The sequence below is a fragment of the Lepidochelys kempii genome, chromosome 14 (genome assembly GCF_965140285.1).
Source record: "Lepidochelys kempii isolate rLepKem1 chromosome 14, rLepKem1.hap1, whole genome shotgun sequence".
Classification (NCBI taxonomy): Eukaryota; Metazoa; Chordata; order Testudines; family Cheloniidae; genus Lepidochelys; species Lepidochelys kempii.
This window is the reverse complement of record NC_136393.1, coordinates 22932451-22950739: the sequence shown is the minus strand read 5'-3', so window position 1 is coordinate 22950739 and position 18289 is coordinate 22932451. Positions and strand designations below refer to the sequence as shown.

The 18289-nt window shown below is 45.6% G+C and overlaps 1 protein-coding gene across 1 annotated transcript in view; it reads left to right on the top strand.

The window, feature by feature from the left end:
* NTN1 (netrin 1) overlaps nt 1-18289 on the top strand; it is a 210966-nt gene that overhangs the window by 119428 nt on the left and 73249 nt on the right. The window contains exons 4-5 of the mRNA XM_073310452.2: nt 6933-7082; nt 10419-10472. Coding sequence (XP_073166553.2) covers nt 6933-7082; nt 10419-10472 — 204 coding nt within the window. The remainder of the gene's footprint in view (nt 1-6932; nt 7083-10418; nt 10473-18289) is intronic.

The window sequence follows — 18289 nt, the reverse complement described above, 5'->3', positions numbered from 1 at the left end:
GCAGTGTTGTTGTAGCCGTGCTAGTCCCAGGATATTAGAGAGACAAGGTGAGTGAGGTAATATCTTTTGTTGGACCAACTTCTGTTAGAAAGAGAGACAACCTTACCTCACCCACCTTATCTCTCTAATGAGTTTACTATGTGATATGGCTATAAAAATGACAAAAGCAGATTTTGACAGGATACACAAAAGTATCACATCATGGGAGAGGGAGGTGATATTGCTATTTATTTATATGGTGCCCACAAAAGTCTTGCGGTGCTTTACAGACAGACCCCTCTCCTGTAAGGTCCCTGACCTTTCGGGCCTGATTCTGTGAGTCTTACTCATCATGAGCAATCTTTATTCACTGAAGCCATCCTATTGCAATCAATGGAGCCATTCCTGTGGATAAGGATTACTCATAGGATGGAGGACTTGCAGGCTCCTGCCCTATATGAACAATGTATGGGCCCAAAGGGGAGGAGAGGCGGCATGCACAACAAAGTGTTTTGTCTTCCACTCAGAACCCTTGCTGGATTTGCCTTATTGCATTTAACCCTTGCCTAGCTACTCTTTGTTCTGAACAGTGTTTTCCCCAGGAATTGAAATTAGGTGGGGTGTTCAAATTTACGGGGGGTCAGGGCCGATGAGGGGTGAGACCGTGAGGGTGAAGGTGGGCTGTATGGCACCATAGTAAAAACTGAAAAATGTTTCATGACCATTTTATTAGTTTTTAAAATCATCACACAAATTAAAGTTGGCTACTCAAGCCTTCTATCTACATCTACATCCTTCTTGGTTTCTTGTTATAATTTTGTACAACTCTGTTAATAAACTTCTTGAATGCAATGCATTCATCTTTGGTGGCTTCTCATACGTCCGGTACTTCCATTCCTTTAATTGATATGCTCATTAGTTTATTCACATGATCAGGCAGAAGGCGACTTCTTTCAAAACACAAAATTCTATTCAATGATGAAAAAGAATGCTCAGCTGTAACTGTTGTGACTGGGCATAGCAAGAGATGAATTCCTACTTCTTTCAGCCCAGGAAACATAGCATAAAGATCGGGTCGAGCAACTAGTGATGATAAAAAAGAAGTTGAAGTCAAATCTTCATTCATTCGTTGTATGATATTCCACTCTGTGTTCAAATTCTCTATTCTGTCCTGAGCACATGGCTGCCCCATTGCTGGTAGTGCCTCACTCCACTCAACTGTCGGTGTTTTATAAGACAGGAATCTGTAAAAGCTACGTAAAGGTTGAGTAGAATCTAGAAGTCGCTGTTGTCGATTTTTAAGAATCAAGTCTGTGTACTTTTTCAGTTGTCTTAACAAACACTTCTTGTCCTCTTCACTTAAGGATTCCATATAAATGCCTTCATTAGTCAACTTCTGGACTGAAGTCTTTGCTTCTTCCAGTACTTTTTCAATGGATAACTCTCTGATTGATCCAAATGTAGCTTCTATTGCTAGACAAAGATCTACTACTGTTGTAGAAGATGCCTGGATGGCATTGTTTAATGACCCAAGTGGTTTCGACATTAGACTTACAAGAGAGAGAATGGCAATAGTCTTCTCTGAACGTAATGGCAAAAGTAATCCTCCAGCCTCATTACTTAGATCCATCCCATCTTCGTAGATACTTTCCAAAGCCAGTAATAATGGCTGGAGTAATTTTAAGACAACAGCCAAGGATCGCTCATGAGAAAGCCAGAGGGTTTTCCCAGGTTGGAGTAATCTGAACTTCAGTCCCAGTGTATCTTCTATATTTTCCAAGATATTCATTTTTTTTGGACTCCGGCTGAAAAAAGAATATAATGAAGACATTAAATGTATAGCTTTTTAAATGTTTTTTGAAGAGTCTGCAGCTCGTACTAGTGCTAGTTGGAGTAGATGGCCTCTGCAGAGTGTATAGGAGAAACTAGGGTAACACTTTTCTCTGAGCAAAGCTTGTGCTCCACCATGTCTTCCAGAGGAGTTTGCAGCTCCATCAAATGCACAAGCAGCCATCTGTTTGGGGTCCAACTGACAAGCATCTAACTCTTCTAAGATGTGGGTTGTCACAGATGCAGCCAATCTGTCTTCTATAACTTGAACATCTAAAAATGCATGTACTGGCCTACCACTGACATCAAGATAACATACACAATGACTTAATACTTGATGACCATTTTCACTGGTGCATTCATCAGCCATGTATGCAAATTTTCTGTGAGAGTTCTTCACTTTTTCAACTGTTGAATCTTTCACTTTTGCACCACATGCGTCTAGCCAGTCAATTGAGTTTCTTGCAGAAAGACAGTGAGCATTTGCTGGTCTTGTTTGGAACCAGTGTTCAACTTCAGGATGAACAAATGACAATGCATTTAACATTGGCCTCCAGTTTGTAGTGTGTGGTATCTCTTGCCTAAATAGAAAGTATTATACCACAGCCATGTTTGTTCGCATGAACTCACCAGTGTTGTCCTTGGTCAGTGGAGACTCAGAGTTCAGAGATGTTTTCACATAAATTCACCTCCCAGGTGGGGAGCAAGAAGGCACCTTACTCATTCCTCCAGCTGCTCACTGTTCGCTCTGGCCACTGTTGTTCGTTGTGCCACTGTTCACTCCATCACTCTGTTGCCAATGGCCCTGCGCCATCACCTTCTGCTGCCACCTGCCACTGTGACCTCTGCGAATTGGTCTCTTGAGGTTCCACCCAGCTCTCAGTGATTTCAGCTGCGCTCTCACTGAGGGAACCTCGCTGCTAGTGCAGGCTGGGCTGTCTCTTCCACAGAAACACTGTCCCACAGCAGGTCTAAGCACTTAGACCTGATTTCAGCTTAGTGGTCACTTAACAGAACAAAAGACTCTCTATGGAGCCTAATCAGCTCTGTCTTTAAACAGTGGAGAGGGGCAGGTCAAATAGTACTTGTGACTCAGGCAGACCATCAAGCCAAACACCTGTCCCCAGCCTCTCTCTTGATGCCCTCAATCAGCACAGGCTAAGTAACGTTCTACTGCCCTGTACTCATACAGTAAGAATAACAACATTTACCCCCCTGCATTCAAGTGATTTGTAGCCCAACCCCAGACAAAATCTATCACTTGGGCAACACAGCTCTATCTGCTGGATACCTAGGTAGATTAGGTGTGAATGTAAATACAATCTGGTCCTGAAGCGTTTCTCCCTAGCCCCCAGCTCATCACTAGCTGTCAGGGAGAGCTCATTTAGACTTTCTTACAAATCATAATTTGAAATTATTAGGTTGGCCAACATCACCAAAATGAATGCACTGACATGGTCATAAAAACAACAGCTGTATAAGGAAGCTAGTCTATGTTCATACTTTTCAAATCTATTATACTTTTTCAGATACACATATTTTATGATACACTTTATATGCTTTTAAAGTGTATATTAATGTTTCAATTTCAATTCAAATTTCCAAACAATCACTAAATTGGCAACACTGCATGTAACTAGTTTACAAAATGGGGGGGGGAGGAAATTCGGGGGGGTGTAGGGAAATCCCTGGTTCTGAACCCTGTCCTGTCTGCTAGTCTTTGATCTTTAACCTTTTCCTTATTATGTATTTCTTTCAACCCTTTCCCAATTCCCTTTTTATTGTTTTCCTTTATAACCTTTTACAGTTTTAAACTATATCTTATTGCTGCCAACCCTTCCCTGATTTCTGAGTAGCTTGTTCCTGATACCCCTCCTCACACTGCTCCCTCCCCAGAAGAGACAGCCTGTCTCTTTTGATCTTAAGTCTGATTGCCAAAAATTTTCCATCAAAACTGTCTTTTGATGGAAAATTGGGGTTTGATTAAACTAAATGTTTCACCAAAAGTGCCTGCTTTCTGTGAAAAATTTTGACCTTTAGTTAAAAACCCACCCCACATCAGACAAAAACTTGCAGTTTTCAATTTTTTGATTAAAATGTCAATTTCTGTCAAAATTTTCTGCAGGAAACTCTTCTCCCTCCCCACTTTTCCTGACCAGCTCTGCGAGAAGCCGGGGGAGGGTGGCATTTTACCAGATTTTTTCCTTTGCCTCACGCTGCCACAAGTCCTTCAAGTGACTAGGGACATGAATAGAGGGAAGGTGGAAGGGGCATTTTCATCCATCCCAAATTTTAAGTAGAGGGGGACACTTGTCTCCCCTCCCCCAAACTCTCAGCCATGTAGACGTGGAAGTGGGGAGAAGGCATAGGGGGGAATGGAGGACAATGGTGCATCCTGCTGCACTCCCCCCCCAACCTGAACCGCTCCTTGATAGCTGAGGAGCAGCTTAGCAGTTCCTGGCGGTTGGCTCTGCCCGCAGCTGGGCAGCAGGGGAATGGCAGAGACGGCAGAGACGAGGCAGCTGCCCCTCTGCAGGCTGCCCACTTGCTCCTCCCAGAACTCCAAGGGGAAAGATGGGGGAGGGAAGAAAGAGGCTGCGGGGAGGGGAAGGAGGAAACTGAAGAGGGGGAGAGAGACTTCAGGGCAGAATATGGAAGCCAGAGAGGGTGGTGGAGAGGGAGTTTGCTGGCAGGGAAAGGAGTGGGGGTGGAAGGAATTTGATGGGGAAGGTGGAATTTGAGGGAGGGGAGGGCATTTCAGAGGAGAGCTGGGGCATGGGGAATTTGAAGAAGAAAAAAGAAGCCAGAGGGGGGGAAAGCAAGAATTTGAGGGGGGGAGGATGCCGGAGGAGGGGCAGGGGGATTTTGTGAGGAGAGCGGAAGGGCAGCAGGAATTCAGGTCTGCAGAGTCAGCTTTGTGCCCCACTCTTTTCCCCCACCCAACCTTGGGCCCAAATGACTCCCCAACCTGTTACTGAAATGGAGAGGGGCAGTTCAGAGAAGATTTGCCTCGATGGTGTCAGGACAGGCTGGGGCGGTTCCAGGGCCAGTGTAGGGGGTGTGTGTGCAGGGTTAAGGGGTCTGTGGTCACTGCCTTCTTCTACTTGCCATGGCAGCTGGGGGCATTTCCAGGCTGCCACTGCCAGCGGATTCCGGGGGACAGCACCCCTCTATGCACTGGGGTGTGAGCCCTCCCTCTGGGACACTGTGCTCCATTCTGTACCCCATCCCAGGCAAGCCTGCCACACAGAGCAGGGGTAAGAGAGGAACAACAACATGTAGCAGGATGGAGGGACTGACTCCAGTACAGCTGAGGCGTTGACTATGTAACGTGTGGTTAAGAGATGACCGGTGTGTATGTGTATGGGGAGGGGGGTCTGGATGTCTAGATGTCTCAGAGGTGTTGTTCCAGTCAAGGACACTCCAGAATAGGCACAAACGAAGCACAGAAAATGGGGCTTTGGCAATGCGTTCGGTGAGACGAGTGGCATCGGGACAAACTGGAGGGAGTCACGAGGTTTCATGGAGCGAAGCTGCATGCACGGGATGGTCACTGGCTGTTCAAAAGGGGGCCATAGTGCAGATCGGAGCACAGAGTGTCCCAGAGAGACCTGGTCTCCCCTTGATCGGGTGAAGGGATACAGACTGCCACAATGGGGAACAGGGATGCACAAGAGGACCTCCTGGATGGGCCCTCTCAAGAGTCCATGATTAGCACCAGTGGGAGTTACATGCTCAAACTGATGCTAACAGGCTGGAGTCCTCAGGTGGAATTCAGCTGTATCACACACTCCCCTTCCCATACCCACTCAGTTCTGCTGGCCTTTGGGCATAGGAAGCAGGGACAGCCGTTGCCCTGCCCTCACCGAACGCCTAGGGTCGCTAGCAGCAAATGGGACACTCAAAGGGAGTGGGGTCTGTGCTTCTTAGGGGGATTGTGACTGGATCCTGCAGGAGAATGCTAGAGGAGGGAAGGAGAGCTCCTCACATCTTCCTCATCACTGCCCATCTCTGCGGGGCAGGCCACAATCGGGCCCTAAGTGTGTAGCATATGAAAAACAGGGAGGTTAATGAGCCTCTGAGCCTGTGTTCATGAAGCGCTGTGATGGTTACAATCCCTGATGCTTTTTACAAACAGCTGCACAGTAAGTGACGTGGGAAAGTAACGCAGTGTCATTTCAAGTGCAGATTTTGCATTCCCTTTCGCGCCCTTCACACCTGCACTCAAACCTCCATCCACCTGAAATGGAACCGTGGGACAAGCCAGGAAGCGGGTACCCCAGGCTGGGAAAAAAAGACCAGGGCATTTCCTTCCTACGCCCACAGTACCAGCTGCAGGGGGTGCTGGTCCGCAGGGACAGGGTGAAAGGCAAAGTAAGAAAAGTAGGTTCTTACATAAGAGGTGAAATGAATTCAGGGCCTTTCTGAAACCAAATAGTTTCCAGCTAAAACCCACCCGGCAGATGTGCAACTCCTCTCAGAAGTCGTTCTCCTCTGTTAATGAACTGGCCAATAGCACATGCGGTGTGACTTTGCAGTGACCCTGGCAGTGTAGATTCCTGAATCACCATGTTTATCTGCCTCTCCCTCTCCTGGCGCTCCCAGCCATGGGACCATCGTTCCCAACCCCAGAACTCCTGGAATTAATGCAACATCACAGGGTGGATGTCATCACAGCAATGCTCTAAAAGACCCCGGGCTACCTCGGCTGCTCAGATCGGGAGGCAGATAAAGCCTCCACTAAACACTGTCCACTTGGTTTGACATAACTAGGTGCATGTTTTGCTTTCAGAACGGTTTGCCTTCGCCATGTCCTCAGCAACTGCATTGTGGGCTTGTTCATCCCCTCTGACTTGCCTAGTGACTGTTTAAATCAACCTCTATAAATTGCCACCTTCGTTTCAGGTTGACGGGATTGCTGGCTACAGAAATGCAGTAGCGTTATATTGGACGGATGACTGTGGAAACCTTGTGGCAATCACTGCTGCTTCTGCCTAGTCCTGCAGCTCTAGTGTAATACTGTCTCATACCATAGGTGGCGCTCTTTGATATTGTTGCTAGATGACATTGTACATTTTCCCCCTCCCCCACTCTGACCCTTTTGTTGTGTGTTCCCCCCACAGCATGCGATTGCCATCCCGTGGGTGCAGCTGGCAAAACCTGTAATCAAACCACAGGTCAATGTCCCTGTAAAGATGGTGTGACTGGCATCACGTGCAATCGATGTGCCAAAGGCTACCAGCAAAGCCGATCTCCCATTGCCCCTTGCATAAGTACGTGGACCACTCTTTTTGAAGTCTGTAGCATAGTGGAATTAACCTTTAAAAAAGCCAACAGCAGCTCAGCCACTGAAACCCAAATGGGTTGAATGGTTACTAACACCAGATTTTACATGCTCAATTACCAGTGTTTAATTGAAAACACATTTGTGAACTCCTAGCTGGACAGATTGCATGCAGTGTGTGCATATATGCCGTAGATATATGCACAGATTACATGCATATCATTTGCCACACTGGTTAGGTTATGTGAGTGCAATCTAAAACCCACTTAATCAAACAGCTGGGTGCTTTAAAAAAGGGCTTGATTTTTGCTTTGCAAATACTTCTGTAATGCAAAGGGTGTCCTGAGTGTTTATTTCCTTTGAGATGCCACCACAATCCTGGTTCCTATGGCAAATTGCTCTGATGTTTTTCTTTCCTTGCCTTGTATTGTCAAGGCCCTTTGACTGAACCCAGCAGATTGCCTGGGTTCATTATTAACAGTTGCTGTCATCCTAAAAGCATATCGAAAGCAGCTGAGCGCTCTACAAGCACGCACACCCAGACTGTTAAATGGGACTGTACCCTCACATGATCCAGCCAGAAATGTGGAACATTTGACATTTTTATTTGTCTTTTAAAGTTTTTATTAATCTTCTGATTTAAAATACACTTTAAAAACAACAACAGCAACAAGCACCAGGCTGCATCCTCCTTTTTTTTCTCCCTTTGTAAAACCCCAGCCCCCTTTTTATACCCCCTTGCAAACCAATCTTAGGGAGAGCCACATCTGCACAGCTAGCCAGTGTGTTCTGTGTTTCAGTCGAATGCTAACCCCTAAGCTCTTCAATTGAACCATTCGCTGTGCTGCCTGTTGTCTTTGCTGTTGTTGGATAACTCTGTGCGTCTGTTATGTGCATATGGGTTGTTTCAGTCCCTCCTTCTCTACTTCTGTAACAGAAACCAAATGTCAAAATTCTAAACTTAAAAAGCAAAACAAAAAAATAAAACCACAGTAGTCTTGGAAAGCAGGAGGGGCAGTAGACAGCAGCCTTCCTTGCCTGCTAACTTCCTGGTGTTAAGACAAAAAGGAAGATGAAGGTTGAAAGAATCAAGTCTTTATCAGAGACCATGGGTCTATTTCAGCATTGTCTATTCCCAAGGTCTGGCTGAGATGATGACTGTTTCTAAGTATGGAGAGATACCCCTTTTCCACTTTTATTACTGAATCAAGTATGCATTCCATGGTGGGTTTTGGTCATTTGAGATTCATTCTTTCTCAAGTTGCAATGGGACAGCAGGAGCCAAAAGCAGATGCTTGTTTCCCAAGATGCCATAGTCTTGACACTCCAGTGTGTTTTGCAATGGATGTGTGCAAAGGTTTATCACTACCGTCCCCAACAGCCATGGTAAATCAGAGGGTAAGTTGATCCTTGCATCACCTCCTCTGGGTTGCATTGCACTACATAAAGACAGACAGAATTTCAACATTATCAAAGTGAGCACAATGAGGAGCATGTTCATGCCAACTCATGGAATCAGCCTGAGAGACAGTCAGGTTGCTGGAGTATCAGCCTGCTAGAATGCTAAGCTGCTCTCTAGTGGCTGGATGTCTGGCTTTGCATATTGCTGGCATTTTAAAGAACATCCAGGCACTCTGCTCTGCCTTTGACAGAAAATGTGATGGTGCGTGAAGGCTTTTAAGCACTTCCACAGGAGATTTTTTTTCCGTATTACTGGGTTTTAATTCTTTTTCATTGTAAAATATTGTTTTAAGGAACCCACACATTTTGGGGGTACATTTTGAATAATTTCAGAGCCGACGACTAGTTACAAATCCTGTTTCTATATGTATATATTGTCACGACAATTTACAATTAGTGAATATTCTTTACAATTGTGATCATGGGGAGGAAAGTGTATTTTACTTGCCCATCAGTAAAAATTTCTTGCCCCAGGGTAAGAGGACAACTAGAATTTTGCAGGGCCAATATATAATGAAATATACATATGCCAAATATATGCAGCCAAAACTGTTAAAACTTATATAAATTCTGCTCACAATGATCTCTGATTTTTTCAAGCACAGTTTCATCCTTAGAAAATGTCAACCAGCATAATAGATACTTTGAATGCAGAGCAATGGTTTTTGTACTAAGCATTTTTTTCATGACACAGACAGGGAGGAAGCAGGTAAAGTTTGACTAGAACAGGTTCCTCCATCTGTCTTTAACTTTCTGATTTAACTCTCTGATTTACCATTGCCTATATTTTCCCCATTCAAAATCCAGTAGACTTCCATCTTTCATAAAATTTACAGCCCATGTAACAAACAGGAATACACTTACGGCCAAATATCCAACACAAACATTTGTATGGTTTATACTGATTTCAGAGGGAGCCACACAAGTCATGAAGAGAAAGATTTCAAGCCTTAGTATGTATGCTGTTTTCCCCTGACTAAATTCTGCTCTCAGATTCACATGGAGGATTTCGACTCATATTCTCTTCTCCTATCAGGATTTTCGCATATGCACAGAAATCCCAGCACTTTGCTCTAAATATGTAAGTTTTCATTCCATGTGCACTGAGGGAAGAATAGATCATCCCACTGCACTTAGGATCATATCCTGCATTCCATCCTATTGACATCGCTGTGCTCAGTTAGAGTTGGTCATGCAGATCCAGGGCATTATAGGGCCTCAAATATGTATGAAAATACTTAAAATCCGGTGACTAGGAAATTAAAGCAGGGAACATTTCACTAGCAATAGAGGTATTTGTATTTCCTTCAAGATGTGAGATAAAATGTCTGTCCCACCAAGGAGATACAATAAGGTGCATACTTGACACATGGCATAGCCTACTGCACTGGAAATAAATGATTTGCAAAGATCACTTCCTGAAACATGCATCCACACAACAACTAAGCAGAAGAAGCAAACATTAGCATCGTTCTCTCTTTCAGTTTGTTTGACATTGGCTAGAATACGGTTAAAACTGGCTGCTGTAGCCCCAGGCCATATCTTGAATTAAGCACTTTTTCTTATTTATTTTAAAAAATAAAGAGATGAACTCCCAATTCCTATATTACACCCATCTGGGCAACACAAGCAGTTGTCAACCTGGGGCAGGTTCTGTATCTCGCACCATTGGCTCTCAAGTGTAACCCTTTGCTTTCTTACTGTGACACATGTAAGACTGTGCAAGCAACTCCCGTGCAGATGGAGTTAGTAAAAGCAAGTGGGATGTGTGCATAGCTCAGTCTTCTCCAGAGCTTGAAATAATGCCCACCCCCCCCTTTTTTATCCTTTCTCTTCCCCTCCTGTCTCTCGTTCTCCTGCACAGAGATTCCTGTTGCTCCACCCACCACTGCAGCCAGCAGCACAGAAGAACCTGCAGGTATGTTATTGTCCTTTCTTTTTTAATCCACTCCACTGACGGATGCACTGATGGAAAAGGGTTTCAGTGGGCAGAGGAGGGAGGCTTCCTGGATAGATAAGCAAGAGTAAAAGTCATTTTGGGGAGGAAGGCAGGGGAAATGGGAGGTTATCGCTCCACAAGTACCCCCTTGGTTCTGTTACCTGAACTGGAATAAACTAATACCAATTAAAGCCCAGAACGTGCTTGCAGAGAGAAGCTCCAAAATGCCTGTGCAGGTGGGCACTTCCGGGACCCTGCATCATGTGAATGCACAGACAGAAACGCAGGGAGACTTTTCGGAGGAGACACATTGTGACTGCATTGACTGGGTTTGTATGTATTTGCCAATGTATATGACGTTCTAGTCTGGGGTTGCCCAGAGGGGCGCCTGGAACTGAAACATAATGGCCAGACTGAGATAAGGACTAGAAGCCAAGCTTCACCTGCATGGTTACAAATCTTCTCTTGTCTAGGGACACTGGAACCACAGTGCCCAGCTCAATTGTTCTTCATCAGCAGGGCAAAAGTGATTGTCTTTTGCTTGCCCCAAACCCACGGGCAAGCCAGGATGGCACGTTCCCTCCTTACAGCCGATTAAGCCAGGGCGTATGGAAGGGCTTCCCTCCATAGTCAAAGAGCAGCTGGGCTAGGTTTGGGACAGAGATTCAGGGCAAGGTGCTGGCTTGGGCGGGGTGGGAGGGGCGTGGATAGATGTGCATGGACTTGCACCACTGCCCTCCACTGCCTTACACCCAACACTAGTAAGGGCTAGAGGATAATCACAATAGGAGTCTGAGCTGTAAAGCAGGATCATCTGGCTTCCAGCCCGTCTGTTGCAATGGAGTTCCAAGGGGCCATGGGATAACCGTGGAATATTTAGGTGGCTGTGGATTTGTTATAATGTCCAGATTGACAGCCTCAGTACAACGGCTCAGATCCAGGATAAACCCAAGTCTTTCTGAGACAGCCCAGGCACCTCATGACATGTGAACCCTCTTATTTTCCCATACATGCTCCTCCTCCTTGCACGAGAAACAAATACTTTTATACTGTGCAGATGTCGGTGCTGAAGACCCCAGAGCTGATTCTCCTCTCACTCACACCATCTTTACAACGGTGCAATCCCACTGACTACAATGGAGTTGCTCCTGATTAATACCAGCGTATGTCGTAGAAGAATGCCCACCCCTCACCCCTGCTCCTGTGTCACAAAGTGATTTGCCAGAGATTTATATATAGTTTCCTAACATGTCTCAACAGCAATCACAATGCAAGCAAGAGTCCCCCAGGAAAGTGGACATGGTAACTGATGATGTCCAAAGGCTTGTAGATTCCTGCAGTATTTGAACAGTACTGTCTCTGTGCGGGACTTCAGGAGCAGAGATTGTTTACTTTTGTCCCAGCAGTGTAGGAGGATTCATAAATTAGGGATTTTGTACTAAAAGTGATGGATGTCACCTTGACTTGAACTCAGAGTCCCTCACACTGTTCGGTGGCAGGACTTTTCACCCAGTGAACTTTCAGGCCAGTCACATTGCTCGGTACTTAGTAACCCTTCCCAGGACAGGGATATCTGGAAAGCGAAAGGGCGAAGGCTTTAGTTTTCAGTGTCATGGAAAGTTGAGCATGCTCAGTGTTTTCTTTAGCAGTGGCGCTTAAGCCTTTGCTCTCTTCCTCCTGTGTCATTCAGTCACAGCAGCAGCAACACTGAATTTCAACTTGTCTTGTTGGGTTGATTGGTGGCCCGGATTAAAGAGGGGAAATCTGTTGCTCAGGGCAAGAAATATCTGAGGGCCTGGAGTCTGTAACTCTCGTCGGTGCCTCATGAAAACTGTTCACTGAACTGCAGTCTCCCTGGCCCAGGTACGAAGTATGAATCTGTGCAGAAACAAATTTCCCCCAAACTGCATGCAACTTAACCTGGGTTTGGGGTTGAGAGCTTGCACTGACATTAGGTCAGTTTGTTAGCTGTTGTCTTTTAAGGTCAGCAAATTCGTACATGAGATGAGAAGAGATTCATGAGTGTTTCAACAGTAAATAAAGCAGTGGTAAGAAGGATTAGCAACAGAGGCAGTTGTGAAGAATTGGAACAACTAAGTTGAAAACACTGGATGTTTGGGTCTTTGTTCCACATTTCACAACCACAAATCTAAACATTCCTTGTTACAGCTCCAGCCTGTTTTCTTTTGTCTTATTGTCTTTCACTGGGAAGAGCTATTGCTCCCTTTCCTCCTTAGGCTGTCATGGTGCACCTCTGAGCAATTATCTTCTCAGACTCTCAGAGTTCCTCCAGAAGGTTATTTTCCAACTTTTCTTCGTCTTTGCTGCTTTGTTATGAGTTTCTCTAAGTTTGCAAATACCCCATTCTTGTGCAAAGTCCCCAGTACTAAACATGCTTCCCTGATTGAAGCCTCTCACTGATACTGAACAGAGGTAATAGTTCCTTCCTAGGGACATGACTGTTCTCAGTGGAAATGCATATGTAGCCTTTTATTTTATTTAAAGCAAATTTTGTACTGGGGTGTTATACCACTGTAGGTTCAGCTCTGGTGGCTACAGTTTCAAACTCAGTAGAGTGAAAGTCACCTCTGCTACTTGCTTCAGATGTAGAGTCTCTAGGAACACACAAAGTCCAAGGGAAGTGACCACACAGTATAGGATTATAGAAGTATAAGATGGATCAGTAGTTAGAAGAGATCATTAGGTTTTTGGTATATAAGTAAGTAGGGCTGAAACACAAGGCCTATAGGCTGAGGCCTGTAAGATTTTAGTTTAGCCATACTAGGCCACAGAGTTAAGAAATGCTTGACATAAGTAAGTGACCAAAGAATGACCCTATGCCACCAGTTTATGGGAAAACATGTACCAATCGGTGATATTGCGAAAAATTAACTCATGTGGCCTTACCAAGGTTTCTGACAGTGATAAAATGGACTGGATTCAAAATAAGGATAAGAGCGCTGTATTTTACATTGGCATTTCTCTTTGTAATGTATTTGTTTTCGAAGTTTAACCAGTAACTGTGGCAGTGGTTTCAGACAATCTATATTTAGAGAAAGAAAGCAACTTGAGACTGATCATGGATAACCATCCTGCAGTTCAGCACTGGTGAGAAAGTGAGCATCACAAACGGAGAGGAGATGAATAAGACGTACGATGCTGTTTATTTGTTTAGCTGTCCAGATAAAAAGCCTCTGGTTATCCCTTTGCCCCCAGTAGTGTGCTATGAAATCCTGGAGAAAAATGACCCTTTCTAGGACCTTTGAAATGTTGTACAATTTTTCATCTGTTGCAGTGTAAAGATTAAAAGCTGTCAGCTGTCTGATAGCAGCCAAACCGTCTAGACGCATCCAGGCAGAGTGCATCTGCTTGTGTTGTTGAGTGTTCCAGGTACAACTGGGCAGAGAGCACCTGCTGAGCTGCTAATCATTGCAGGTGCATAGAGGTGGAGCACGCTTGCTGGGCTGCTGCTAAAATGAATGATACGTCTCAAGGCAAAACACACCAGTCAAAGCTATCAAATGCATCAGTTACTTCCAGGGGCAGCACAACTGCTGTGCTGCTGAATGCACAATATCAGGTATATCCAAAAACCCTAATGATTTCCATGGGATGCTAATGAGTGACAGCAGTGCAACAGGTGCCAGGGGGAACAGGATCTAAAGGGCTAATCTGGAAATATGCTTGTGACAATCTGGTTGGAATGCTAAGGGAAAGTTTGTCCCATTGCTCTCTCTTGACAGGAAAGCAAATTGCCAAAGGAGCTAAAGCCAAAGCCCTCGCTGGTGCTGTATGTTAAGCCTCCTTTGGGGTGCGATACATATGATGAAGGTGCTGAGGGACATCTCGGCTGTTCTTGAAATGTGTGGGAATGTACAAGAACCCAATCTCAGTCTGGGGGACTCCCAAAAGGTCTCAGATTAAGAGGAGTACATAAATGTACATCAATGTGCAGCGAAGGGGCTAATCCTGCCAGTATGCCAGTGGGGGTTTGACAGCAAGTCCATTAGGAGATTTCGCAGGCTGCAGTTTGTAGTAAAACCGAGTCGGCTCCATCAGACAATGGTAAATTCCAGCATAAGGTCTGGCTCAGACCCGGATAGAGCAAGGCAGATGGAACATTAAATTTGATGCTCACAGGGTGGAACTAGCATGCTGTCTCGAGGCCAGGGAACAGTATGGTTTTTATGTTATGCGTCGGGGCCCTCTCACAGCCACGTCCCAATACACTGCAGTGTGATCAATGTCATACCAAAACACTGGTACGTGTATCACAGGCCATGCCAATGAATATGGATATTCTGTAGCCACGGAGATGCATATGTGGACTCTGCTGGGTTGGGAGTGCTGGAGGCTGATATCCTCCCCAGCCCCTGGCAGCAGTGATACAAGCTTGGCCCACCCCAATATTCCACTGCCCCTTCTTCCCCACCAGTGTACCACAGTCCTGCCCTGGGTTGGGGGCTCAGAGGGCGATTCAGTCTGCACGGGTTCCCCAGTATTTGCCCTGAATTACCGAGACAGTCAGTTAGTGTCCCACGTCATGGTGCATTTGATACCATTGACACTTGCCCTCTTGGAACTGAACTTACACCAACAATTCTTTTCACACGGTCATCTGAGCAGCCAGCAGATCAGCTGGGCAGGTCTCACCCGGTTGCCTGAGCTGTGTCCAAGGCACCTGTTGGCCTGATTCTGATCTCCCTTGGGCTTTACACTGATGTTACCTTCCTGACATCAGTGTAAATGATCAGTGCACTGGTGTAAATGAGAGCAGACTCAGGCCCTAGAACTGAAAGTGAGCTACTTTCAGCCAGGACACTGGGGACTTGTTACAGATAGATCAACACGTATGTTACAAAACTGGTTGGGTTGGGTGGTATTTTGTTACAGCTGGTTCACATGACCGTCCCTGGCATCGCCCACGCTGGGAACACATGCAGTGATGGCTTGGGGTGATGCAAGGGCCTGGATTCTGCAAGTCTTTGTGTGGTGTGCAGAAGCTAGCTCGAGGTGGAGGATGAAAGGAGGCTACGCTCAGGCATGAGTTATAGTATGCAAGGTGCAGCCGGCTGCACTGAGCTGTGGTAAGTGTTTAGCAAGAGCAAAGGCTAACAGGAAGCATAAAGGGTGAAGAACGGGTGTGTCTGAGATGACACTAGCCATAGCATGATCGTCTTGCTACTGAGGTGCCTAGCAATGCTCTCCCCATTCAGGCCCCATTCCTGCCCGGTTGCAATGAAGCAGCACACATTCATGCAGGCTCTCAGACTTTTACGTATGCCCAAATACATGCCACATTCCGTACCTTTGCTGCACAGGCTCAAGCTTAAGGGGCTATATACCAGTATATTGAATTTGTTGTTGCTGCATTGCCATCTGCTGATGTCTGTCCCTTGTCGTGGCGGGGCAGGTTGTGTGCTCTAATGATCCCCAGAGCCTGTGTCGCTGGGGGCTTTTTGCTCCTGGCAGGTTCAACCATGCTGGTTTGGTCTGTGGGGGAGGGGCCAGACAAAACAGACACCCTGGTCCTCCACGTTGGTGGTTAGGCACAGGGCTAACAATCCTGTCCCGTAAAAAACGAAATATGTTAAGGAAACAGTGTTGGAGAGATCGACCATTACTGTGCTCGATGGCCTTCAGAAGTCAATGATCCATATGACTGCCAGTGGTGACAGCCAAAAGGAAGCCACTGGCATGAAGACTGAAGTGCTCAACACCAAGACAAAAACCAAACTTGGTTTTTGGAATGTACGGACAATGTACGAAGCAGGGAAATTAGCTCAGGTCACAGCAGAGATGAGACGCTACAGCTTACATATCCTGGGTGTCAGTGATAGCAGATGGACAGGATCAGTGAGATTAACAACAGCCTTCAGAGAAACTTTTCTGTATTCTGGACGGGATGGTGGACAACACCATGAGGGTGTTGCCATCCTTTTGAAGAAGTGAGTGGAGCAGTCTCTGCTTGAATGGACGTCCATCAGCAGCAGACTTATGAGAGCCAGACTGAAAGGGAAACACAATAATATCACCCTGATTCAGTGCTATGGTCCGATAAATGACAGTGATAAAGAAGCAAAGGACAAATTTTACCTTACATTAGGTGGAGTTAGAGAGAGTACCATGCCACGACCTAACTATCGTCATGGGAGACCTGAATGCCAAGGTCAGTAAGGACAACACAAACAATGACAGAGCAATGGGAAGACATGGGTGTGGCACCATGAATGAAAATGGAGAGAGACTTGTGATTTCTGCAGTATGAATGACGTAGTCATCAGCGGAACCCTTTTTCAACATTGTGAAATTCACAAGCTGACATGGTGTTCTCCAAATGTCAGAGATAAGAACCAGATTGACCATATGATGATCAATGGCAAATAGCGATGCTCACTGACAGATGTGAACGTGAGAAGGGGAGCAGATGCTGGCAGCAACCACCACCTTGTGACAGCCTCCATCAAGCTAAAACTGAGAAGTGTGGGTCCACCAAACAAGGGCCATAGACATTATCACATTGACAAGCTAAAGTCCCCTGAAATACAGAAAGCCTTCATTCTGTATTTAAACAACAGGTTTCAGGCACTTGCAGACCTTGATAAAGAGGAGGGGAATGGAGATGAGGAGATCAACAAGAAGTGGGACAAAGTAACAACAATCTATAAACAAAGCAGTGAAGCCTGTCTAGGCTACAGGCAGAAGAGAAGAAAGGAGTGGATTACATCCCGTACATGGATGTAGAAACTAGACGAGCCCTGAAGAAAAAAGTTTTAGACACAAAATCCCAGAAGCTAAAGGACAAATATCATGAGTGGTATAGCAAGGCATATGGGGAGGTCAAATGCCTTGTGAGAGCGGACAAATGACATTATATTGATAATCTGACAACACAAGCAGAAGATACAGCTGCTCATGATGAACAAGGGAACATTTACAAAATGACACGGCTTATCAGTGGTAAACAACAGACACCAACAAACACCCTCATGAGGGACAAACAAGGCCACTTACTGACAACAGAAAAAGAACAAGAAATGCACAGAGCACTTCAAAGAATTGCTGAACAGAGAGCCACCTAAAGAGGAAGCAAACATCCGGGAAGCAGAAGAAGATCTTGATATCAACACAGACACACCAACTAAGGAAAAGACCGTTCAAGCCCTCAAATCCTTAAAAAATGGGAAAGCTCCTAGCAAGGATTATTTGAATGCAGAATTGTTCAAGGTAAATCCTGAGTTAGCAGCATCTATCCTGGCCCCTCTATTTATAGCAGTCTGGGAAAGGGAAAAAGTGCCAGATGAGTGGACCAATGTGAGTGGACGGGGGGGGCCCTGTGGCTGGGCTCTGAGGGGAAAGGGGTTTGGATATCTGGGCAAGGGGGGGACCCCATGGCTGGGCTATGGTGGGGAGGGGGTGCGGGTATCTGGGCCGGGATGGGGGGGAGCATGGTTGGGCTCTGGGGGGAAAGGATGAGTGGACCAATGCGGTTATAGTGAAGATACCAAAGAAAGGGACTCTCAGCAATTGTAATAACTGGCTTGGTATCACACTTTTATCTGTGCCAAGCAAGGTATCATGTAAGATCATAGTCCAGCGTATATCAGAGACAGTTGCTAGCGTTCTCAGAAAAGAGCAAGCCAGTTTTCGGAAAGGTCGTGGATGCAGAGACCAGAACTTCATTCTACGATACATAATAGAACAATGAATAGAATGGCAACGGCAACTCTACCTAAACTTCATAGACTTTGAGAAGGCTTTTGATAGCATTCACAGGACCAGCCTATGGCACATTC